Here is a 25,595-nt window from a genome sequence, read left to right as displayed (position 1 = left end):
CACTTGTTTCCCAGTAGGTGTGCTATTTTGGAAGGTTGTGGACTATTTAGGAGTTAGAGCTTCACTGGAAGGAGCAGACTTTTGGGTTTTATAGCCCAGCTCCACTTCCTGTACACTCTCATCCTCCTGACTGCATGTACAATGTGACCAATCACTTCATACTCCAGCCACCATGCTTTCCCTGCCATGATAAACTTAGCCTAGGAGCCACAAATAACCCTTTCCCTTCCCCTTCCTCCTTCCCCTTCCTCCTTCCCCTTCCTCCTTCCCCTTCTTCCTTCCCCACTCCCCCTCTCCCTCCCCTTCCCCCATCACATCAAGAGGAAACAATGACTGCAGCTGAACATACTGATCTCTGCTCGATTCAGTAATTTACCTAAAGAGACTTGTCTACACCTCACACACAGTCCCAAGAGCCACCATTTAGGGAGAATGCTGAGCAAGTAAAGCCTCAGGACTGTCACACAGGCTGGCCCCAAAGTGGCCCTAGGATGAACTACTCTCCCACACCCACTGACAGTCATCTTTCAATGCCTTCCCACAGCACTGCTTTCTAGGTGTAGAGTAGCTGTTTGAGGGGTGGTCCCAATTACAGAGGACCCTGGGCTGATACAAAGAGTGGGTCTCAGGATCAGACAGAGCAAGACTCTAGTCCCAGGTCTGCCCACACCATGGGATGACTGGGGCAAATGAGTTGATGTTGCCAATATTCCTATTATGTTCTAATTTGTGAACACAGGACTGTGATGTTCACATCCCTTTCTGAAACTCCTGGGACAGGAATTGCCTACCATACCTTTGTGGCCCTCGAAAGTATCCATGGAGACCAGGTGCCTCACCTTTCTTGCCTTGGACCTAGAGTCCAGCAGCTTGCTCTCTGGTCTTCAGGCAGGCAGAGTGCATGAGTTGCCTGATTCATGCATCCTGTAGTCTCACTCTTTGCTTGATGTCTACTGAAAGGAAGAAGGCTAACCTTAAAGCTCCCACCCCAACCCCTTCCTCCACTCCACCCCACTCCACTCTGCCATTCGCAGTGAATTACAGCTCTGCTGTTTAGTCAATCTCTAACTTGGCATTGACAGAATTCCTGATTTCCTTCCCAATTTCAAATGAAACATAACTCATAGCAAATGCTAACTACAGGTTGTTTTATTTTATTTACTTCTATCTACATAGGTATACATAATTTACATATACACACAGATAATCATAATATATGCATCTCTGTTTGACTCTGTATGTCGGTGTATTAAATTTTAGTGATATCATGCCAGCTTATTCCCATATGGTTTAAAGATGCAAAGAGGTCCCCAAGTCTATGCCCCTCCCAGGAGACTCTAAGTCCTAGAACTTCATGGCAGTGCTTAGTCACACCCACAGGCAACCTGACCAGACTAGGAAGATGAGGCCTGGCTATGGCACCACTTATCAGTGCATCCTTCTTTGTTCTGGCTGCTCCCAGAGACATGGATGACATACAGGTTTCTCTTTCTGTCACAGTCAACCAGCCCAGTTATCTGAGATCGCCCCTGAGCACCATCATGCCTGGGTCTGTTTCCTCCTCAGTGAGAAAAGTCTCCAGCTGCCCCTTCCTCTGCCCCATACATCATCTACAATTCTCTCAGATGGTTCCTTACGGAAGTAAAGGCCCCAGGTGGGATGTTCAGTGTTGAGAAACAGGGGGGTCACAGGGAGCAGTGGGCTGTTGGAGGCTCCCAGGTGTGAGGCCATGGTGTCAAGTCCTCTTTCCACACAGCATGATGGTGAACTCTGAGCTCTTCCTGCAGCTCCGGTGCTAAAAACGGAGCTGCCTGATTTGTTATTCACTCCACATATGTTCTTCATTTCATGTCCAAACTCCGCAATTAGAGTCATCAACAGCGAGTTTTGCATGACTTTTATTAAACTCCCACAGGCTGGGAGCAAGCTGTCATTAGCAGCACCGTACTGCCCAGTGTTCCGGTTCCTAAGCAGAGATCTGCTGCCTCTGGCCCCCTGCCCACATCTGACTGCAGAGCTTTGCTTCCCAGATGACTCTGGCTATGGAGACAATGTGGGAATTCGGTGAAAGAGGGACTGGCTTTAGATCCTAATCTGACTGTGTGCACTTAGGCAAGTCACCTGACCTCTCTGAGGCTTAGCTTCCTGGATTCGTAAAATGGGCATGATAATTGAACACTAGAAAAAAACTCCACCGTGTTCAAGTCCTCTTGTTTAGATCATAATCATCTTGCAATGAGTGTTTTCAACATTTAAAGATAATCATAAAAAGACAATAGTATGCATGCTCATTTAGTGTGCATTCTTTGCAGGTACCTTTTAAAACACTAGGCTAACATTCCCAGCAGCCCTTGGAAGTGGGTGTTTCTAGTATCCTGTTCTTACCGGCTAGAAACTGGGGCTCATGGTGGTTATATAAACCATTCCAGGTAGCAGAGCCTGGCCTGTCACCCAGATTGCTTCCTGTAGAGCCTAAGCTCAGAGCAGACTCCATGCTGTCTTCCAGCTTTCTAATACGTGGGCTCCCCACTCTCAGGGAGACCTTTAGGTAGAGATAGGACTACTCTGTCTCCCATTTGGGGCAGAAAATGGGGAGAAACCCCCATAGTTTTACATGGGCATGCTGATGCCCTCTGCACCCAAGGTAGACCCTCAACAAGTGGGTTAATACACTGCTGGCATCTGGCCCATGCCCCTGACATATTGGGTGGAGTAGCTTGCCATTGTACAGGATCACTGCCCCAGAGTCCTGATCACCAGCAGAATCCAGATGCCACCAAAGTGTCTTCATGCATTTTGAGGGCTCCCTTCAGTTGAGAATCAGAGAAAGAAGGAATCAAAGTCAGTAGGCTCTGTGCATTAGGAAGGGATGGTAGCACTGAGCATGGATGCCTGAACGAAGTCTGTATCACTGAAGCTGAAGAAGATGCTTAGGCCATTTTATGAACATTCCTAAGGAAGTGTGCTGAGACTACATGCTGGGTGTAAATGAATTCTCCAATCTGATTTTCCCAGCTAACTGCATTGTCACAGTGCCTTTGTCCCAGGTGCTTTTGCTAAGGCCTGCTGGCTGCTGCAGGCGAGCCCTGGAAGGGCAGCTCTTTGGTGGAGCCCTCAAGGGCAGTGCTGTGTTAATATGCTGGGAACTTAAGTAGAGCTAGGCCTTCTAAATCAATCACCAGGACAGCTTTATATTTTTCCTTTGCTCAAAAAATACACTATTCATTGCAGTTACATGTGTGGGAGTAAGGTTGGTTTGGGTGAAGGACGCCAAAAAGGAAAATTTCATAACGTTTTCACTGCAGGTAAAGGGACTTGTCAGTCTTAGTTCTTATAGAACTGGCTACAGAAAATATCAGTGTCTATGTATTATATCTGCAATCCTCAGAATGGCCCAAGCTGCTCAGAAGTCACTCAGTTTTATTTGGCCAGGGCATTATAGATGCTTAACAAGGGTACGTTGAACAAAAGACTAAATAGGAGATTCGTGAAAGCTTTTTAAAGGAATGTTCACAAAGTGGAATGGGCCAATATTCACCTTCTTGCCCCTTTGGGGGTTTTCTATGATGGCAAGGTTCACCCTGGCACCTGCACATAGAACCTGAGGACCTCTCACAGTAAGGCCCAACCTTCATGATGTAAAGGTAGTTGTAGACCCCCTAGGAGGCCATGCAATGATGCCTCTGCTGTAGAAAGTAGGTAAGAAGACGAAGAAGAAGCTGATGAATATGGCCTCTTTTGACCAGCGTTTGCTCAGGAGTGATGAGAGAGGGCTGGCCATCAAGGACTACAGGGCTAAGAAAGGTATGTGCTTGGCTTTGTTTCCAAGGAAAGGGATAAACAGGCATGTTTTGAGGCTAAGAGGAAGAACCAGAGAAAGAGCTCAGCATTCAGATAAAGAGGGAAATAACCTAAACCACACCCCAAGTTGGGAATGAGTGAGGACAGGAGGGGATGCAATCCCAGGGACAGGGGATGGGGCTGGTCCAGGACCACATGGGCTGCCTTGCCAGTGAGTGGGATGTCTGTGGGAGAACAGAAAGCTCAGATGCTGCCCAAGTGCCCCAAGAGGATGCTGGTTAGGGGGGGGGCGCTGTTTGAAGTTGAAGGTCCTGTCTGTGCTAGCCTAATCTGCATATGACACATAACCTTTCTTTAGGAACTACCTAAGCTCTTAAAGTAGTACTGTACCAACAAGAGACAGAGCTTCCTTGTTTCTGGTGTGATGAGCAGATGAATGTTCATTCTAGCTCACCCTATGTCCTGGGGAAAATAGTCAGACTCTTGTCCTGGGGAGAGTCATTTATCCACTGGGTTCTATGAAAACTGACAATTGGAAGATCGAGAAGAGATGATGAAGAAGCCACGAGGGGAACAAGTCTAGATAAATGTCCAAGTTTAAGTCCAAGGGTCTCTAGTATACTTTATTAACACATTAGTCTGATAAATTAATATGTTGGAGTGTGTGTTATGTGTCAAGTGGTAGGTTTGATGATCAGCAGGTCATGGTGTGCAAGGTGAGAAGACATGGTACTTGTCCTCAGGGAACTTGGACTCTAATGGGGAACAGTGGTACAATGGTGACACTGTCACCTAGCACAGAGCACTAGTTACCCCTATGCCAACTTCTCTATAACCACAGTTAGGCCTGTTTTCACAGACAGGTAAAGAGAGATTGACAGCTGAATGCATTATCTGAATTACAAGCAGTGGGAACAGGGCCTGGAGTCTAGGCAATGTGGATCTGGGCAGAGTCTCCTACAACAACCCTTTCCCCTCTCCACATCAGCTCAGTCCCCTTGCCATATACTTCCAGAGTTCCCTGTACTCTAAGCATGTACCTAAGGTCATGCTTTCAACTTGGTAACTCTATTTTTGCATAGTATTGTAGGGGAGGAAACTTAACCAAACGGCTGCCCATCAGCCAGGCTTGTCATCCACATGACTTCAGATTCACCATGGCTTACAGTAACAAACATTTCTTGGCCATGCTACATGTCCATTTCTTCTCTGACCTTCTCTTTCTTCTGCAGCATCTTGCCAAAAGCAGCTGGGAAAAAAACAAAGCTTGCTCTTCATCTGTGAGTCATCAATCTTCCAAAAGCTGTCTAGGAGCCATCACTACCTTTATGGGCTCCAGTGACAGCTTCCTCACTGTGAACTTATTGGCTCCAAAGTCTGGGTTCCATATTTTAGGATTTGACCGTACCCATCATCTAGGGTCAGTGTCTATGAGCTGGTGACAGTGGTGAATTTCTAGCAGTCAGAGCTCACTTTATGGTCATCATGGGTCTGCCTCATCCATCTGGGATGCCCAGGTCCCAGGGCAAAAATGGAGGAGATAAAATGCTGGTCCCCAAGATAGTGGCAGTGGAGAAGCAGTGGACTTGTAGAAGAGGGGACCTAGTGGAAGTCCCCTAGGCATGGTAGAAAGGCTGGGAGTCCCCAGTCTTACTCCTTCTGTCTCCTGGTCATTGTTATCTAGCAAATAACAGAGTCCACAGCAGTGGGTCTACCAGATCATCTTAGACTTGAACGTCCAAAATTAAGTTTAATAAATCTCTCTTGTGTGTACTCCATATACATGATCTACACACCTACAGCCATATATATATATATATATATATATATATATAACATAGAGAGATGGAGTGATGGAGAACATAGAGAGATGGAGTGATGGGTCTCATTATGTCTCTGAAACCGAATTGGATATGAGTATATCACAGTGGTCAAAACTAGACAAGAAGCCATAGCCGACATATTTAATATTGGATATATAACATTGGAGGAGGATTCAAGGGTACTCTGAGAAGGAGGAATCATTTTGAGCACTCTGACAGCAGTAAGTCTAAGCTAATGATCCCAGGGCTTCAGAGCCACTTGGCCGCTCTCCTGGGTTCACAGTGGGAAGCAGCAGCCAATGATTGGCCCTCTCTGCTCAGTCCCAAGTTCAAAGCCATCAGCTCCACTGTCCTCCCTGGTGCTCTGCACACATGCAACTGGCATTGTCTAGAGTCTAGACAGAACTGCAGGTGCTTCCTAAGTCAGCTGCAGCCCAGCTTTGCTTTTGAGGTACTATGGGTATTTTCACCAAAACGTCCTTAGATGTGTTAACAGAGCACAGCGTGAGGTCACTGGCCACTTTTCTCTGATTACCAGCGTGCTGTCTGCAGTCTTCAAGATGACCCTCCCTCCCCACCACCGGATAGAATCCTGTGCTGCCCACTCTGTGCCTTTGATCTGGGCAAATTACCCCACTCTAGGCTGTACTCAAATCTCACTGCTCACTGGCCTCCTTGGGTGGAGTTCATCACCTCAGCCCTGGGCTATCACCGTACTCTAATCTGTCCCTGCCACAACCCTGACCAGGAGAATATTCTAGACATCTTGCTCCATGTGATGAATCAGCTCAAGGGAGGAGCATGTCTAGCTCCTCTCTGCTTCCAGAGCCCGACATTTTAGAAGGGGTTTACCACCGAGTTGAACAAGACCATCCATCATTACAAACTTCTTCCCGTAAGGCTTGGGAACTTGTGAGCTTAAAGTCACTTATTCACAGGAGAAATGAGTTGGGGGTGGGGGGTGCTGGATTAGAAGCCTTACACAAGGCTGCTACCTAGAAAGATAGTACTGGGACCAGTACATGTCTCTCTTTCCCCTGCATAGACTTGGCGCTGAGGTTGGTGACACACCCCCAACTCCTGATTTATTGGCAGTGCACTGTGGCCCTGAGTCCAGTAATGAACCTCTGTGTCAAGGGATTAATGACCAATAACCAAACCTTTAAATCAGTGCACCCTCTCTGCAGAGGCCTGTGGCTCATCCTTGGGTAAATAGGACAAAAAGCCCATTTCTAATACATTTTCTGGATGTCACAGCACTGCTCTATAAATTGAGATTGAGTAAAACAAGCCTCCAAGTCCTCCCTCCTTCCCCACCCTGCCATTTCTAGCTCCTTGCCTGTGGCTTGCCTGACTCACCTACAGTCAGACTCAGGAGGGGCCACAGGCACGGAGAGGGCAGCATCCTTACTGTACTGTCACATGCCCTCATGTGGTGACCTTACTCACTGTCAGTGTCTTGCTCTTGCTCTGAAGACCCTGTGGCCACACTTAGAGGTTTCAATATTTTCATCTTCCCTGTACCATCCCTACATTTTGTGTCTACACTCCCCAGGGTCTCCTTAAATGCAGCTATTTTTCTATCTTGGCTACACACTAAAATATTTTGGAATAATCCCTGTGTTAGGTACTTTTCTTGTCACTGTGACCAGACACTGAACCAGAAGACTCTTAAGCAAGGAGGTTACAGGAACATAATTCATGGTGGAGAGGACAGCATGGCAGCAGGTAGATTCATGCAGGCAGGGGTGTGTAGCCTGGACTCTTTATACTCATGATAACTTGGTGGAACAGGAAACAGAAAAGAGACAAGAGGGGCTGGTCTGCCCTGCCTCCAGTGACCCACTTTCTCTAACAAGTCTCCAGCTCCTGAAATTTTCCAGACCTTCTAAAGCAGCTTCCTCCAGCTGGGGACCAACTGTTCAAACATGTGTGCCTACAGGGAATGTTTCACATTCAAACCATGACAGTCCCCAGGCCTAGCCCTACTCCCAAGTCAGTAGCTTGTAGCTTTTAACTAAGTCCCCAGATGATTGAGATGTACAGCAAGGGTGGGACCCTTAGCTTGATGGCATTGTGATGTTGAGGACTCTCCAGCCTCATACACTTCGAGTTTGTCATCTTTCTGTTAGATGGTCGGCCCAGAATTTGACCTTCCCCTCGGTTACCTCATTTTAACTCTTGCTATCATGAGGCTTCCTGGTACACAGCCCACCCCACAGAGAGCTGGCTCCTCAATCCTGTGTCAGAGTTCAGTAGTCTTCAGACTATCCCTTCCAGGTGTCCAAAGAAATGGCCTTAAGAAGGCTTGTGTACCCTAAGCCCTGTCATGCCAGGACTAGCCAATCACAGTTATTTTCTCCCCCATTGTTCTAGAACATATCATGGGGGGTGGTTTTTTCCCCTTTTTCCATTTCACCCCCCTCTCCAACTTCAGGTCAGGTGTCAGCCAAATATCACTAATATCCTTCCATGCCAAAGGCTACATGTCTCTGAGTTACCTTATATTTCAAGGACACAGAATCCATAGAGCAACAGTGTTACCAAGGAAACACTATTGGGGGGGGTGAGGGGGCAAAGGCTCCAATGCCCAGTACTAAAGCTGTGCCCAGAAAAGCATCCATGTCTTGTGGTCTGAATGAGAAAAGCTTATGCATGCAAACATTTGGTCCCCAGTTAGTGGCAGTGTTAGGAGGGGGGAGCCTTGCTGCAGGAAGTACATCACTAGGTGAGCTTTTGGGGTTTATATCTTTGCCTCCCTTTCCACCCTTTTCCCTGCTTCCTGCGTGACAATGAAAATGTGACCAGTGAGCTTCCTGCTCTGTGCCTTCCCCGCCATTATGGATTCTGTTCCTCTGGAACTGTAAGATGAATTTAGCCATTTTCCTTCCTTGCTGGTTGATCAGGGTGTCTTATCACAGAGCAGAATCATGACTAATATATGTCATTAAGGACGTTCACTCCAGATTCCTGCTTTGTGTGAAGGGCTCTAGAACTTCTACAGAAGCTACAGCATGAGGTATGGGAATGCGAAGGCTGGAAGACTTGCAGATTGGCCATGGCCAAGGATGCCAGAGGTAGAAGGCTGGAAACGGAGGGAAGCCTTTTAGCATGTGTTTGCAAACTCTGGTTGGTGGGGTGAACGCTAAGGATGGTTTACCTAGCCATGGTGTTCGATGAGAGATGCCTCCTGCAAGGTCTCACTATGTAGCCCCAGCTGACATTGAACTCATAGGGGTCCACTTGCCTCTGCCTCCCAAGTGCTGAGACTACAGGAAGTCACCTCCAAACCTGGATCGGCTGTAAATATTTTTTTTAAAGTTCTTTGTAAACTTTTGTTCCAATAAAATATCTGATATCACTGAATTATAAGAAAGAAAAATATCTGCAAAACAGATTTGGAGGAAGGGCCCAGGCCCCAACACATAGTGACCTCAAAGACCTTTCTGATGCCCAGGACACAGTGGGGAGTAGCTGATAGGAGTAGTTCTGATTGTGCTGTTGGTGGCTTTTAAGGGATGAGTTTGAAATGGTTTTGGGTGCCAAGTCTTGCTTGTGCAACCTCACTGAGAGATGGGCTGGGTAGAGATGGAGCCTCGGCTCCAACTCAGGGCTGCTGAGGAGCAAGAGGACCATGGGGCTTCCAGCCTCAAAGGGAGATGCAGGCCTTGAGCTGTTAGGAATCTAACCTAGCCGGACACATCCTCCAGGCAGTAAAAGGGAAGGGAGGCCTCCTTGAGACTTTGTCAGATTGTTTCCCAAAACTGCATGTGGCCTGTTTCCCTGACCTCAAAGATGGAAGGTAACCTTGAGCATGGAGATATCTAGTAGAAGCCTTAGTAAAGCCGGGCGGTGGTGGCGCACACCTTTAATCCCAGCACTTGGGAGGGAGAGGCAGGTGGATTTCTGAGTTCGAGGCCACCCTGGTCTACAGAGTGAGTTCCAGGACAGCCAAGGTTATACAGAGAAACCCTGTCTCGAAAAACCAAAAAAAAAAAAAAAAAAAAGAAGAAGCCTTAGTAAATGCACATAAAAAGAGGGTTTCTTTTCTTCTGCCCTCTCCCTTCCTATGTCCTTCCTCTTCCCTGTGAGACTTCCGCCAGTCAGTGACCTTTGAAAGCTTTGAAGGATGGATGCTGTGACCCATCCACACACCTACAGGATGGGAACTCTGGTGTGATGGTTTGTATATGCTTGGCCCAGGACATGGCACCATTAGGAGGTGTGGCCTTGTTGGAGTAGTTGTGTCACTTTGGGCATGGGCATTAAGACCCTTGTCCTAGCTGCCTGGAAGCCAGCACAATCCTGTTTGCCTTTGGAATGTGATATAGAACTCTCAGCTCCTCCTTTCCTATGCCTACCTGGATGTTGCTGCCATGATTTTACCTTGATGATAATGAACTGAACCTCTGAACCTGTAAGCTAGCCCCAGTTAGATGTTGGCCTTATATGAGTTGCCTTGATCATGGTGTCTGTTCACAGCAGTAAAACCATAACTAAGACACCTGGTATCAGGATTCACATGCTGGGTATGGCCATGTCTATCAGGATTCACATGCTGGGTACGGCCATGTCAGAGGTGAAGGACCATCCTCCCACCTTGGGGGTTATTTGCCCAACCTTGGTCCTGTGGCCCTGAGGATCGTAATATGTGGGCAGGACTCTGTGGACTCCTGGGCTGTCTTCAGCTCAGCTGCTCATCATTATTCCTGGCTCTGGTCTGGAGAAGGTGACAGCATCATTCATGTGAGACCTGAGACCCGGATGTTTGTTCTTAGAGTTGCAGGTGATTTTTCTTTCCCCATCAAGCATCAGAATAAAATGCCAGTCAGGTGTGCAGCCCTGCTGAGCTCTGCAGGGCTGAGCAGAGAAGGAATACAATCAATCATTACAGCTGGAGAGAAGCTGAGTGGTCAGGGTATCGTTTCTATGCCCCTGGGAGTTTGTGAAACATGCAGACAGGATAACAGCCCGCCTCTGCCTCTGACAGTTACTGGCAGGATGCTGCTGTCTCAGCATTCCTGGCCATTGTGTGCTGTTGGTCTTTTAGTGAGGGGCCTCTCCTATGCTCTAGTACACAGTCCAGGCCCCACAGTGGCTCCATAGGACCATGTGGAAGCCAGTCTCCTGGCACTCCCTGGCACCTTCCAGCTCACTCACTGGAGGTCGAGGGAATGCAGGAAACTAGATGCAGGATGTGAATGGTCCTGGGCCTGGCACGAAAGTCAAACTACAGTTTAAATCTTAAGGGCTAGTCACTGGTGTGGGACTTTGGACATATCATTTAGTTCCTCTCAAATAACTTAATTTGCCTTAGTCCTTCATCCGCTAAATGGGTGATAATAGTAATACAGGTAGAAATTCAAAATCTGAAATGCCCCATGATTTAAACTTTTAAACATTTATTTAATTTTATTTATTTATTTATTCACTTTATATCCTGCTCACTGCCTCCTTCCTGGTCACCCCCTCTCACAATCCTTTCCCCATCCTCCATTCCCCTTCTCCTCTGAGCGGATGACATCTCTCGGTATCCCCTGACCCTGGCACTTCAAGTCTCTACGAGGCTCATCCTATCCTACTGAGACCAGACGAGGCAGCCTGGCTAGAAGAACAGATTCCACAGACAGACAACAGCTTTTGGGATGGCCCCCCACTCCAGTTGTTCAGGACCTCCATGACGACTAAGCTGCACATCTGTTACATATGTACGGGGAGGCCGAGGTCCAGCCCGTGTAAGCTCTGTGGTTGGTGGTTCAGTCTCTCAGAGACTGATCTGAAACTTTTTGCATACTCACACAAAAAATCCCAAGCCTAGCTTTCGATGAGGGGCAGTTATGTATAGAGTTGCCTTTAGACTATGTAAAGTATGTATGAATCATAAACCTTGTGTTTAGCCTTGGGTCCCATCTCCAAGATAATTCTTTATGAATGTATAGACTGATATTGTAAAAAGTCCTTTTAAAGCTCTTAAGCCAGAGGCATTTTGTTGCCAACTGTGGATATGGGGTACTCAAACCCTGCGCCTGACCCATAGCCCAATTAGGGTTAAGTGAGGTAGATGGTATGAACCCCTTCTGCTCTGGTATAGTACAGCCACAGGTATTTCACCTTGACTACTAGCAGTCGAAACCAGGGCCACCTGACAAGGATACTCCAGAGATTTTGAGCCAGGCAGTTTAACTTTACTAAGGGATGCTGTGTACTCTACCCCTGGGTGCCAGGAACCTCTCCTTCTCTAAGTCATAACTAAAAAGTTTATGTTCAGACATCCCAAATGACCCCTGGTAAGCAGAACTACCCCCTTAGCTCCCATTAGAGACCATATCTTTAAACCACTTCTTGTTTCAACTTTCTAAGTCCCTCATTGCTCTGAAAGCACGGCCATGGGTATTGAACAAGGGGTATCTTGCACAAACCATTCCCTACTTTATATGAACAGGTATTTTCATGCCTTTGGGTATTGAACAAGGGGTATCATGCACAAACCATTCCCTATTTTATGTGTTCAGGCCATTTATTGATTCAGTGTGCTACTGGCAGGATTTCTGAGATGTCCAAAGGAAGACCAGAGGGAGTCTTCCTTGACAAATCTGTCTCCATGATCTCCCTGCTTCCTGGTTCCACTGATTGTTGGCTTTTTATATGACAAACAACTGTCTGTCCCTATTATGATCTTCTGAGACTCTGGAGCAATAATCAGCTCTGGTGACAGCTGTAGCAGCCAGTAAGTGCACACATACCTCTCAAAGCATCTCCCCAGGCACTTTAGAGCAGCTAAGTGGATAAAACTGATTTCAGCTATTGCCTGGGTGGCCAATTTGTGTCTGTGGGCCCCGCCCTGGAGATGAGAGGCAGGGCCTGATGACAGGAGGCAAGAAGGGAGAGAAGTGACTGGTTCCTAGCCATCCTTCTTTTGCAATTCATGCTTCTGAGCCTAGGTCCTGGTTTCCACGGTGACCACCGAGAGCTCCCCTGTCCTGAGGTCATTTGGCTTTAGTCTTAAGGGCATAAACAGCTGCCTTACTCTCTGGAGAAAGCACAGGTGGCAGGCTGAGGCTGTGCACTCTTACACATTCAGGAAGGGCCTTGGGAGCTGATGAGTTTTTGTTTCTGGCTCTAAGGTGGAAGAGTTGGAGCAAGTCAGAGAGGGACGAGGGTAACTCATGTGCCATGTCAGTGGACTTAGTGGCATTGCTTCCTGGTGTGAGACTGGATTCTTTGTTACTGTGACAAAGAGCCTGGCAAGAAACTTTAGGAAAGAAAGTTAACTCTGGCTCATTGTGTGAGGCTACAGCCTGTCAGGGCATAGACAACAAGACCCAGGAAACCTGAAGTAACTGGTCACACTGCCCACAGTCAGGAAGCAGAGAGAGGGAAGCTGCCGCTCAGCTTGCTGGGTTTTTCCCAGCCTGGGATTCCAGGGTGAGTCTTCCTCCCCAGTTACGTCTCCCTGGGCACTCCATCACAGACACACCCAGAAGTGCAACCCTAGGTAATTCTAAATCCCATCCAGTTGACAGGGAAGAATGACCATCCCACCCAGCCTCCCAGATTTAGATGTGCTTTGGACATACCTGCACTACAGCTTTCTCACCTCCGTATACCCAGAACTCAACTTGAAGCTGGACTTCCTATTTGGATGGATGGATAAATGTGATGCTTAACTGCACAGCTCTTGGAGCCTCTAAATCCTACCTGTGTCAAGTTCTTCCTCAACTCCAAAAAACTAGAATTCTCAACCAGTCCTCAGCTTTCCTTGGCGCAGCCTAGAAATCCAGGCCACAGAGTGAGTGTCCTTGGCCTCACACTAGAAACTCATTTTTCTACCATGGCTAGCTTTACAAAGCGTCCTTGTCTCTTATGTTCTAGTTACATCCTCATGTTGAGCTGGGCAAGGCACCTTTTATCCCTGCTTAGAACTTTGGTCACTATCATCCTGTACCCTGAAATCAGGGCAATCAATAAGGCTGGTGATTTTGATGTCTTCATCCCTGGATTTTCCAACCTGATGAGCTGGAAGATGACGTTAGAGGACTAGATTGAATCATAATTCTTTTGTCCCTCTGCCTCCACCTGCTTCTTCCCACCCAGGGAGGCTACTCTGTCGTATACTTCAATGAGCTCCCATGTTCTCTGGCCTCTAGTTGGATTTTGCTAATAGTCAGTTTGCTAATGACTTGGTAGAAGACCAGAGTGGGAGGGGAAAAAAAGAGACATTTTTGTAAACCTCAGACCAAGGCTGCCTTAGGAGAAACCTTAGCGCTGAGACTCCAGTGAGCTTCCCCGGTAGATGGTACTTCATATGGTGTGATACACTCATTGCCGGAAGCAGGGCATGTATTGTATGACTTTCTAAGACAGATCTCTGAGTTACTGAGGCCTGTCTCTGCAGCTTCATTCCCTCACCCTTCTTCTTTGTCAGATTGCTCAGCATCCCTTCACTGTAGTAAGCCACAGCGATGAGTCCTCATTGCACCAGAAGGTAGACCTGAGACTTCCCCAGCATTCCCTCAAGGCCAAAAGTACTTACCATCTGCCCTTTCACAACACTCGATAGTCCCTGCTGTGTACAGTCTTAGTAGAGATAGAAATTCTCTGTCTTTTACTTCCCAGCCCCCCAATACTGGATGCTCCCCCCAAAGGCAGGGCCTGAGCCTTTGTGCTTTGTGTCTCCTGGCCAAATGCAGTATCTGGCACAAAATATTTATGAAGGAAGTCAGCGAGTCTGCACATAATGGATTCAAGAGGTACTTTCAAAGCTGTGGGTGGTAAAATCAATTTAAAAGGTTATGGCCAATGTTTTTCAATGCAAGAATAGAATAGAAAATGGAGTGTGTGGTGTGGTGAGGGCAAGTTTTATTTCTTGAAAGTTTTGTCTCCATCCTACATGTGGACCAAATGCTCTCCTGGATCAAAAGTTGAAAGGGTTTCTTGCTGTCCACTGTCCCAGTTGAAAGTCTGCAAGTTACTGGATATAAAAATCAGAATTTGTCCTCACCAAGGACTCTTTGCCAGCTAACTGGTGACAATGGCCACTTAACCTCCATTTCTCTGGCCATCGACATTTGACCTTTTGCTACTTCTCTTCACCCCCCTAGAATGTGTACTACACAAGCAGCCAGCAGATCCACGTGGGTGTCCTGAGCCCCACTGTTGATGATGATGACAACCGGTGTCTGGTGGACGTCAACAGCCGGCCACGACTCATCGAGTGCAGTTACGCCAAGGCCAAGAGGATGAAGCTGCACTGGCAGTTCTCCCAGGTAGAAGTCACTGTAGAAATGAAGCTCCTCTTCAGGGCAGTGTCTGGACCATTTGTAAAGGGCAATCCCCATATCAGTGACCATGGGTCGTCCTTTCCCTGGTCACCATCAATTTGGTGGACCACAGTTAACTTTTTACATTTCCTTGGCCACTGTGTATCTCATTATGGAATAGCATCCCACAATTCAAACACCAAGTTTTCAATGGACTCTGCCCCAAGAGCTTCTCACCACAGGAAGTCTGCTGTTAGGGTCAGTTTCTACCTGTGGATGGGTGTGCTGGCCTTCTAGATGGCAAGGCAGCTGATTGTTACAGGGTGTCCAGGGAGCTCGTATGGTCCTAGAACTCTAGGGTACCTGGGGACCTGAACAGAGTCGGGGGAGGGCAGGAGGGACTATCAACATTCAGGAGACTAAGTGGCTGAAGCCTATCATTCAAACCTTCCAGCCTGCTGCCTCTGCCATAAGGAAGAAGGATGTTGGTATGGGTGGGGCTGACTTTGAATTACTGTCTGGTGCATGAAGGTGGAGGATGCTGGTAATGTGAGATTTATCATACTCCGTGGGTACCAGATGTCTTTGCCTGTCCTCTGGGTATAGGAACTGGGTGTTTTCAAGAGCACCTTCCTTGTCTTAAGTGAGTAGTGGAGGTCAGTACTAAACAGCAAGCTCAAATCAAGGCCATAGGTTTAGGGGCTAATTAGAGACGAGGAATGAGAACTGGAGCCAGGAAGGTGGTTCACAGGGAACCAAGCGAGTTCCTCACAGGCAGGTAGAGGGTGCTTTGGCAGCTCTGGGAGCAGGAAGTGTGAAGGATTCATGAAAAGAAATAGGGACAGAGGTTTTGTTAGTTCACATCATGGCTTCTTGCAACTATTCCATACCTCACGTCCAGTACAAACAGCAGCTAGCATATGCACCATGCCCATTGCTGCTCATCAAACACCCTGAATTTCCCTTTTTATACTACTGGTCATGACACGGCATTAGAAGTAGATTCCTGGAAGGCTAGGGTTGAGGCTGGGGTGTGACATTTGTTTCTGTTGCTGATCAGCACTGTACCTGGCAAGATACTTGTCCCTGTCCCCTGCTAGCCATGTGTCCCAGAGGGACACAGAATGGAGCTTGCTTCCCTCAAGTTCACAGGCAGAAGAGGCTCAGCATGGTGTGGTTGAGGAAGGTTCTGGGGTCTGGGTGTATGTGGAAAATATAGCTATAGTTTCCTTGTCCCAGGCCAGGAACAAAACAAGCTTACAGGTTGGGGACAAAGAGGGGGGAAGGTATTCCCTGGGGAGTGGGTGGGGCTGACTTTGGTAGGATGAAAACAGATTCATGCTTGAGACTTCAGGCCTTTGACAGTCATACCACAGTCCATGGAAGACACTCCTGCTACATTCTGCAAGGCCTGCTGGACCCCTAAGTTTGCCTTAGAATGACTCAGGAAGTCAGGAAATGAGTGGGACAGGCCTGGTGGCTTTTCAGAAGCTAAGGTACTGGAACATTGCAAGTGTTCCGTCTGATAGAGGAAACAGCATGAGCCATCCAAACCTACAATACCCCATGAATGCAGCCGGGAACCTGGATGACACAGGGGGAGTTGCCAGAGCAAAGTCTGGAAGGAACACTGGGCCACATCACAGAGGCTACAAGGAAATGGGAAGCTGTACAGCCCCAGGGCACATTTCAGTCTGGGCTTTTAAAAGCCCCCTCTGGTGGAGACTGGGGAGCTGGGTTAGAAGTTTCAAGAAGGGAAACAGACAAGATGAAGAGTTAGCAGGAGACTGAAATTCAGTTTGAAAGTCACATACTCTCAACTCTCTCTGCACCAAGACCTTGGGGGCCCTCAGAATCTTGGCCAGCCTCAAGGCCATTGCCCAGGCAGCATCTGAGACTGACCCAAGGGTCTCAGACTTTAATCCTTGGGCTAATTGTGTTTACAGGTGTGGCAGAGCCTCAGTGTAGGTGAGCATGTACCTTGCCTCCCTGAAGGTGAAGAGACAGTTGCTTTGGAGAGCAGTCTATAGGAGTCACAGGCCAGCAGAAGGGTATACTAGGCCCTGAGGTGACCCAAAGGTGACTATTCTTGTTTCACCTAATCTCCCAAATCCCTTTTCAGGCTTTGAAAAAACAACTCTGGAAACAGCAGGTTGACAGCTCTGTCAATCTGTCTGTGAGCCTTAACCTCAAGACAAAATTATCTCCCAATGAGCTCTCTCCTTCCTCCATTTCAGAATGTAGTCTTGAACAGGTAGCCCCTCAGGACTCCTACCTGAATGGACTCATTGACTAGCCAAGCAGAGAGTGCTGCTGCTTATGACTCTGAGGGGCAGGCAGTTTTTGCCACTTTAGCACATGTCTAATTAAAACTCCCCAGGTGCTCTGGCAACCATATCTCTGATCCCTCAACCAAATGGAACTGTTTGGAAGTAATATCTCTAAATTCCTAGTTTGCAAACCCAGCACAGCCCCTTCTCATTCACTATTCAATAGTGACTAGATGTGCAATTTTTGTTTCATGTTCAATGATCGATATTTAGCAGGAGACCTGGAATCCATCCATCCACTACTCACTGACAGAGGGTTACTGCTCACAAGGCCAAAGCAAGCCCGGAACCTCTTAAATGATTAAAGTCTCGTGCTTAAGCTTGGGAGATAGCTCAGTCAGTAAAACACTTGCCTTGAAAGCACAAAGACCTAAGTTCGATACTCAGTACCCACATAAAAGCCAACAAGCAAATGAGTGTGATCCCAGAGCTGGGAGACTAGCCAGCCTAGCTCAATCAATGAGCACTAGGGTCATTGAGAGGCCTTGTCTTATGACATGCATACACACAGACATCATCTTGGGCTCAGGCTAATTTTCTTGTAGCATATTTTAATCTTTGCAAATTATGCAGTGACCCAACCAACTAGAATGTTCTGCTGCAGAAGCTGAGCAGGAAGGAGATTTCTCAGGATGCATTTGGAATCTGTTTTCTGGTTTCAAAGTACGCATTATTTACTCTCCTGAAGACCACATTTAAACTTCACAGACACCCTGAATTAATTTAAAAATAAATCAGTGGTATTCTCTTAGGTTTTACACACACACACACACACACACACACACACACACAATTTGCCTATCTCTGTTCCATCTCATACCTTGTTTTTCTGTTTAACAAATAGTTTGTTCCCCCCTCTAACCTCCAGAAGCCCTTCTGAATTTCCAATGCTTCTGGCTGAACCAAGACGCTGACATTCTGAAACCACATTTGATGAAAACATCTCCTGGCATCGCTGATGTACAGGGCTCTGATGAGCAATTTTCTGATGATGAACATTCTTTCTTTCAGCCGTTCATCAAACATTTATTGAGCATGGGGGTTTGGCAGGCGGGATGCAGACTTGAATCAGACATGGCCTCTGCCCTCAAGGAGCTCGTGGCCATGTAAACACACAACAAAACAGGCTGATGAGAGCAGAAACCAAGGGTTATACAGAGCTCTGGAAGCCCAGGGTGACTGGCTCCGTGTGCAGAACTCAAGAATAGGCTCGTGTGTGTGTGTGTGTGTGATTTGTTTCATCTGGCTGTTGAAAGCTTATAGAAATAGTTCCTAGATGTCAGAAGGGAAGAGTGCTCCCCAAACAGAAGCTCCACCTAGGCAAAGACAACAAAACTGAGCATCCTTTCAGAATATCTGTCTACTGTGTGGCATTGGTAGAGTTTAGAGTGTGATGGAGAAGGTGCAGAGTGTGTGTGTGTGTGTGTGTGTGTGTGTGTGTGTGTGCTTAGAGTGTGATGGAGAAGGTGCATTCTGTGTGTGTGTCTGTGTGTGTGTAAGCCACACCCTAGTTTAGGTTTCACTAAGCAAAGGGAGGGTCTAGGGAAGCTCTTAAGCTGTGTCAGTTAATTTCCATTACTATATCGAGAAGGGATTGTTGAATTTGCAGTTCTAAGTCAACCCAGCTTTATTGATGGCCTCCTAAAGGGTGTGGCATCACCATAGCTAGAGGTGGGAGCTCACAATAAGATGGAGCTCACATTACCTTTGGTAGCAACATGTTTTCATGAGAACCAACACAAGGTTTCCATAGAGGGCAAGACCCTTGGTGACCTAAGGACCTCCAAATAGGCCCCACCTCTTAAAGTCCCCATCACTGACACACTAGCATAGCCAAGACACAGATGTCAATTCAAGAAGACAAACCTTATCTAAACCATAGCAGTATCTCTGGTAAGATCTGGAAGATACCCATGGCAGCTGGGTAGAGGAGAAGAGGAGATGCTAGAGGCATAGAGGCTCAGGTATGGAAGAGGCTGTTCCATCATCCCCAGGATAGGTGAGAAGATTTGGTAGCCATGGAAAGAGCTGTTGGGAAGACTTTTTGAGACATATCAGTGCTCTGTTGGTCACAGTGATAGATTAGTGATAGTGGCTGGGCAGGAGTCGGAGTTGGATATATTAATAATCCATAACAACCGCTAGCTCTGGATTGGTATCAGTTGGTAAGGTGCCTCCTCTCCAAATAGCCAGCATTTCCATCTAGACGCTGAAACCTCCTTAATACAGGAGTTGGTAAGTGTTTGTTGCTTTCTATTCATTTGCTGACTCCTAATCCCCCGCCCCATTAAAGAAAACACCAAATTGTCTATTCCCTGGTATTATAAATTCCTATTAATTAAGTGTACAACTTTCAGCCTTCTCAGAATTCCCTTCGGCCTAGGATTTGAAGGACATTCTAAAATTCTGAGGTATCTCATTAGTGAAAGAGATGTTTTGGTGACCCATGGGCCAGGAAAAGGAGAAGGAAGCAGCAGACACCATGTCACCAGAAGAATGTCAGTAGAGCAAAGAATAGTCTGCCAAGGCCACCCCGACCCTGAACCCCTGGACCTCCGAGAAGGCTGCTGTGACATGTGTCCTTTAGGTTCCAGCTTCCCCAGAGCCCTCATGTGATTGTGAATAGCAGTGAAAGGGACAGGCGGGCTGAAGACCAGAAAGATGGCAAGAGGCTCTGAGCTCCTCATTCTGGAACCTCAAGGTCTGGCAAGTGCAGAGAAGAGCAGGCTTCTCCCATGGAGCTCTGCAGATCAGAGGGAAAAATCAAGAGGGTAAAGAGTCAGAGTTGTCCATGAAGTTGGTGGATCCCGAGAGGCAGAGAACTGGGACCCACAGCAGTTGAACTGGGTGTTTTCACACCTTCTCAGACCTGAAGCTCTACTGATCTAAGCTTCTGAAGTTAGAGACCTTGAGCTTTATGTACCATCTACAAGTCCCACTGTGCCAGCCCAAAGCAAATCATTGCACACCGAGAATGAGCCAAACTTAAATGAAGGTCTTCATCACATTTTTGTAGACCTGTCCCCCTTTACATGATGGAATGGTGGCTGTTACCTGGTAGAATCATGACATTCCACACCCCAGGCCACTCTCTTCCAGTGCCTGGAAACATGAATAACAGGAATGTTTATCAAGCTTTAGGCATCTCCATCAGAGGACAGAAAGCCTGGGACAGAGTGGACACTGTCCTACTGTGCCTCTCTACTGCTATGATAAAACACCCACCAAAAGCAACTTGGGGAGGAAAAGGTTAATTTGGCTTACACATCCCTATCATAGCCCATCACTGAGCAAAGTGAGGGCAGAAATTCGGGTGGGATCCTAGAGGCAGAAATTGATGCAGAGGCCACAGAGGAATGCGGCTTATTGGCTTGCTCTTCATGGCTTGTCCAGCCCGCTTTCTTATACAAACCATGACCACCTGCCTAGTGGTAGCACCACCCACACTGGGCTGGGCCTTCCCATATTAACCATTAATCAAGAAAATGCCCCACAGACTTGTCTATAGGCCAATATAATGGGGGCAGTTTCTCAGCTGAGATTATTTCTTCCCACGTATGCCTAGGTTTGTGTCAGGTTGACAAAATATAATCAGCACAGACACACAGTGTGCTGTTGATCAAATGAAGGGGCCCTTTAAAATAACTGTATGAATCTTAGAGGCCTCCTGATCATGAGATCTTGAACTAAATGTGTGCCTAAAGACAAAACCAAGCCAAACAACAAACAATACAAAACAAAAAAACCCTGAGTTTCATTGGTTTTATGTACTATTCTTAGAAGCATGCAAAACACATTATTTACATATATATATATATATATATATATATATATGTGTGTGTGTGTGTGTGTGTGTGAGAGAGAGAGAGAGAGAGAGAGAGAGAGAGAGAGAGAGAGAGAGAGAGGAAAAGGGAGAGGGAAGGAGAGAGAGAAACAGAGACAGAGAGGGAGAGAGAGACGGGGAGAGGGAGAGAGGGAGAGAGGGAGAGAGGGAGAGAGGGAGAGAGGGAGAGAGGGAGAGACAGAGACAGAGATACAGAGAGGGAGAGAGACATCCCATAACCAGATTTGTTAGCGGTGTGGAAGAAATCTTTGTATTAAGCAGATGTTCATATTCCACAGAATGAAGTACAAATTGGTTTGAATATGTTTTGAAAGAGGGAATTTTGTTGGTCTCTGTAGCTTGCACTTTATGCTAGCCACCCCCAACTATCAGTTCTTCACAGAAGTATTAACATGGCTGAGAATCCGAGGTTATGTGGAGGAAGGCCCACCTCCCAGCCCTGACTTGCTTCATTCTTGGAAGGAATGTCAATAAGACCAAAGGTGTCTGTTAGTGCCAGGGAAGAGGAGTTTCAGGGAGCATGAGAAGATGTCTGGGGAAAGCCCAGAGCCTAACTCACCTATCAAAGTTGGTGCTGCCTTCTGGGGTCTAATGTGCTAACCTGATATGAGACAAATATTCTGCTGTAAAAACAAAAGCTATTTGTAGGCGCATTTCCCAGAGGCACTTCTAACCTTGCTGGAGCATCCTCCACTCGGGGGAGGAGCCCTGGACTTTCCCCAGCTCTGCTACAGCACTGTCAGCACATCCAGCCTTGAGAACCTTTTGTGCTGAAAAGAAGGGGCTATAATCGGGTGTTTCATTATGGCTCTGGGATAAAGCAGCTTTTCATTTCCAGGTCATAGGAAAGGGTGCGAGAGGGACTGTCCAGTTCCCAGCAACTGACAACGCTTTGTTTAGAGCCTGTTTTCTTAGTTATTTTTAAAATTAGAGCAATCAGCATTTTCTTCTTCCTTCTCTTCCTGCAGCGATCAGGGCCAGGGGCAGATGTGATTGCTCAGCTCCCCAGAACTGCATGGGATTTTAAAAAGAATCAAATATTTATATAGTGTTTATACACGCCAGGCACTATGCTAACCTTTTACAAGTAATACTTAGAAACCATGGCAGGGCTATGAGGCACCTGCAGAGATGAGGAAACTGAGGCACAGACAAGTTTAGTAGTTGATAGAAGTCAGACACAGGGATGCAGTCTCAAGGGTCTGTACACCAGGATGGCTCTGTCTTTGTCCAGAAAACTCATTAGTGGGAATTTGAGACTGGGGTCTCCATGCTGGGTCAGGCATGTATGCCTGGACAGGATCACAGCTATCTTGGCCAGCTCTCCAGCCACTTGTGTCTTCAGACTCCTTCCTACCTGTCCATGCTTATTTGATATTGCAAATACCCATCTTCAGTCAGTGCCCTCACACAGCAAGTCCTGGGCAGAATCCCACTTAGGCTTGAGTCCCTAGAAGAAAGAAAACGCTAAAGTGCATATTGAACACAGTAAATGTTGAATATTCATACTACACAAAGAACACTTTACAAAACACCTAATCTTGGGGTTTCTGTAACTAGGCCTGATGTCCTGCCCAAGCTTTGAAGTATTTGATTACCAATCATTAAGTACTTAACCCAGAAACTTCTCAACTCTCTGAGCTTAAAGCCCAGGACCCATAGGGCTGCTTGCCTTTTGGAAAATTTATTAGCATGGAAGGTAGAGTAGGAGCTCCCAGGGAAGTAGAAGTCTGTGAATCCAGGATCTAGGATGTGGTACATACTTCACTTCAGATGGACACCTACTACAAGGAAAGCCAGCCCAGGCATCTCAGAAGCTCTTGCCCATGGATGCAAGCCAGGCCTTTCCTAAAGAGTCATAGATGCTATTGATCCTTGAAAACTGGATCCATACCAGCACTGCCATTAGGATTGCACTTGGGACATTTTCAGGCCATGTCTAAGACCTACTGCCTCAGTCTCTGGTTTTATGAAATAAGAAAACAATCTTCATCACTACCTCCCAGAGCTACTGTGAGTAAGATACCTCAGCATGTAGGGCGAGGATAGTTTAATGCTATCTGACCCACACCTAGCCACCATCTGACATACCTGTGGGGAAACTGAGGTAGAGAGGTCTGTGCCTGAGGGTTGCATGAATGATGATGTCCACATGTCCCAGTATGCATAGTCTTCTGTGCTAAGATCTTGAGTGGTCCAAGATGGTAAATGAGATGACAGACAGAAGCCCAGAATGGCTCAGCCATTCCCCAGGTCACGTGTTCACTCCCAGGGTCACATGACCAAGGCCTGAGAAAGAGTAATTTCTTCCTTGTTTCTGCTTGGGCCCTTTGTAGTCACTCCTTCAGAGGAACTCAAAAGGAAAAACAAGACAAACGGCAGAGACTGCCTCTAGGAACCTTTATTAGTATTCTTCGTCCTATACATTCAACTTCCGCTTTGGTTTTTAATGGCTTCTTCCATATTTAATTTGGTTTCCATTCCAATTAAGCCCTCTGTGTGCTGCGGCTTCTCTCCTGCCAGGTTTAATTGCCCTTATTTAAATTCTTTAATTAAAAGTATTGTGTGTTTGTAGATCCCGTAGTTGTTAAGTATTACACAAATAATTTTGATGACTGGACTGGCAAACCAAACAAGCAGCAGGGCCCTACATGGAGAGAGAAAGGCTCAGATCTCAGCATCCAACCCCACCTCCAGAGCCAAGAAACTGGCCCAGGGCTGCAGGGTAAGCCTGGAAGATTAGGACAAGAGTCAGCTAGCACATGTCCCAGCATCCTTCCTTCCTTCCCACTTAGCCCAGCCCAGAACCTGGAGTGGCCTGCTTAGCATGTGGATCAGACCTAGGAAGTGTTAGCTCTGCCTCTCAGATCAAAGCCAGGGTTGAGGGGCCCTGCCCTCACTCCTGTGCCTCATCTCCTCCCTTTTAAGAACGCTTCCTCTGCCTTTGCATAAGCATACCCCAAAAGTTCCCTGAGCCTCACCCTAAGCCCATCCCTGCCCCTGGAGCTTTTCATTAGGATCCTGGACCCGCCCCTGGACAACCATCTCTCTTCCCCCACATTTCTGCTCAGGTGTCACCTTTAGTAGAGCACCTCCTTGACCACCTCTTTCACCTGGCAGCCATCTCCTGCTCCCCAGCTTGCCCAAGCCTCCTGCCGAGCCCCATGATTTGGGGCATAGCCTCATCAGCTCCTCTTCTTGCTGGAATTTGCTGCCAACTCTCCCTCACAAACACAGTCGCCACAAGAACAAAACAGCCTTCTCTTTTTAGTCATGCATACGTTGCAGCAGCTGGGAGTGTGCATGACCCTCAGTAGATGCTCATTAAATATTTGGCAGTGGCTGGAAGGATGTATGAATAATGTCCCTTCAGAGAAGCCTCAAAGGGAACAGACCAAACCTCCTTGAATTTACTGAGACATCTTCCTCTGTTCTAGTACTGAGTACCGCCTGTGCCTGCAGTCTAGCTACTACCCCAGAGATAGGCATGATATGTGTCTGTGGCGGGGTGGTGGTGGTGGTGGTAGGGTTTGCTGGTTACTTATCTAGTGGAGGACAGGGAATGGGGAAGGTTCCCTGAGGTCCCAGCTGCCCTCTACGTGGAATCTTGTGAAAGTCTCCCAGCCTGAGGGCTCCTACTATCTCCCCTTCTGGGAGGTGGGGGTGTTGTAAGAAACTCATAAGATTATTCAGGAAACACAAGAGGAAAGGTGTCAGGAAACTGGCAAATAACTTTAGTTCCAGTGCAGAATCTTCAGGTCAAGACACAGACCCCAGGCTGCCTCCTGGTGTGAGGAAGCTAAGAGGAAAAGGAATCAAGGCTTCTTTGCAAGCCTGTGAGTGGTAGGAAAATGCCTGGCATTTGTTCCATGAGAGAAGTCATGTTCTGAAGAGAAGGGCTGTGCCCAAGGCTGGTGCTAGCTCTACTACCAAAGACAGTCTGGCTGTACCCCATCTCCCAAGCATGGTTCCTGGAAGCACTAGGGCCTGCTCACTTTGTTTACAGAGCTCTTTCTGCTAGGAGGGAGTTCCTGGCCTCACACACAGCCAGTCAAGCAGTCAAGTGGTGTCACCTCTACCCACCCCATTCCTGTTCTTGGTCCTGAACCATTTCTTCCACACCCTTCTGGAAGGCCACACTGGCTGTTTCTACCCCATGATCACATGTGGGCTGTCTGCAGGGTGCTGAGCACACGGGTTGGGTTGGAGCCTGGGAAATGTCAGCCTTACATCTCTGAAGGAGACTTTTCTACTCCTTCCTCACTCTCTTGCCTTGAGAAGGAGCCCAAGGAAGGCCTGAGCAGCAGCAGTGGCTGTCAGGAAAGGAGGGGCTGCAGTCAACTCTCTTCCACAATGTTTTCCAAGCTCTGGGGGCCTGGGAGATGCAAAGCAGCCCCACCTCACTGTTGGCAGGGCCTGCTTTTGGTGAGATGTATTGAGAAGCCAAAATCTGCAACATAATGGATGGAGCTTGGTCCAGCCCCATTTCCGTGTGTGTGTGTGTGTGTGTGTGTGTGTGTGTGTGTGTGTGTGTGTG

General features: G+C 47.3%; 1 protein-coding gene across 1 annotated transcript in view; it reads left to right on the top strand.

The window, feature by feature from the left end:
* Positions 1 to 25,595, top strand: part of Galnt18 (polypeptide N-acetylgalactosaminyltransferase 18) — a 301,481-nt gene that overhangs the window by 272,267 nt on the left and 3,619 nt on the right. Inside the window, exon 10 of the mRNA XM_028768019.1 lies at positions 14,726 to 14,890. Coding sequence (XP_028623852.1) covers positions 14,726 to 14,890 — 165 coding nt within the window. The remainder of the gene's footprint in view (positions 1 to 14,725; positions 14,891 to 25,595) is intronic.

Source organism: Grammomys surdaster, unplaced genomic scaffold, assembly GCF_004785775.1.
Source record: "Grammomys surdaster isolate TR1022 unplaced genomic scaffold, NIH_TR_1.0 184, whole genome shotgun sequence".
Taxonomy (NCBI): domain Eukaryota; kingdom Metazoa; phylum Chordata; class Mammalia; order Rodentia; family Muridae; genus Grammomys; species Grammomys surdaster.
This window is presented reverse-complemented; position numbering and strand designations above follow the sequence as displayed.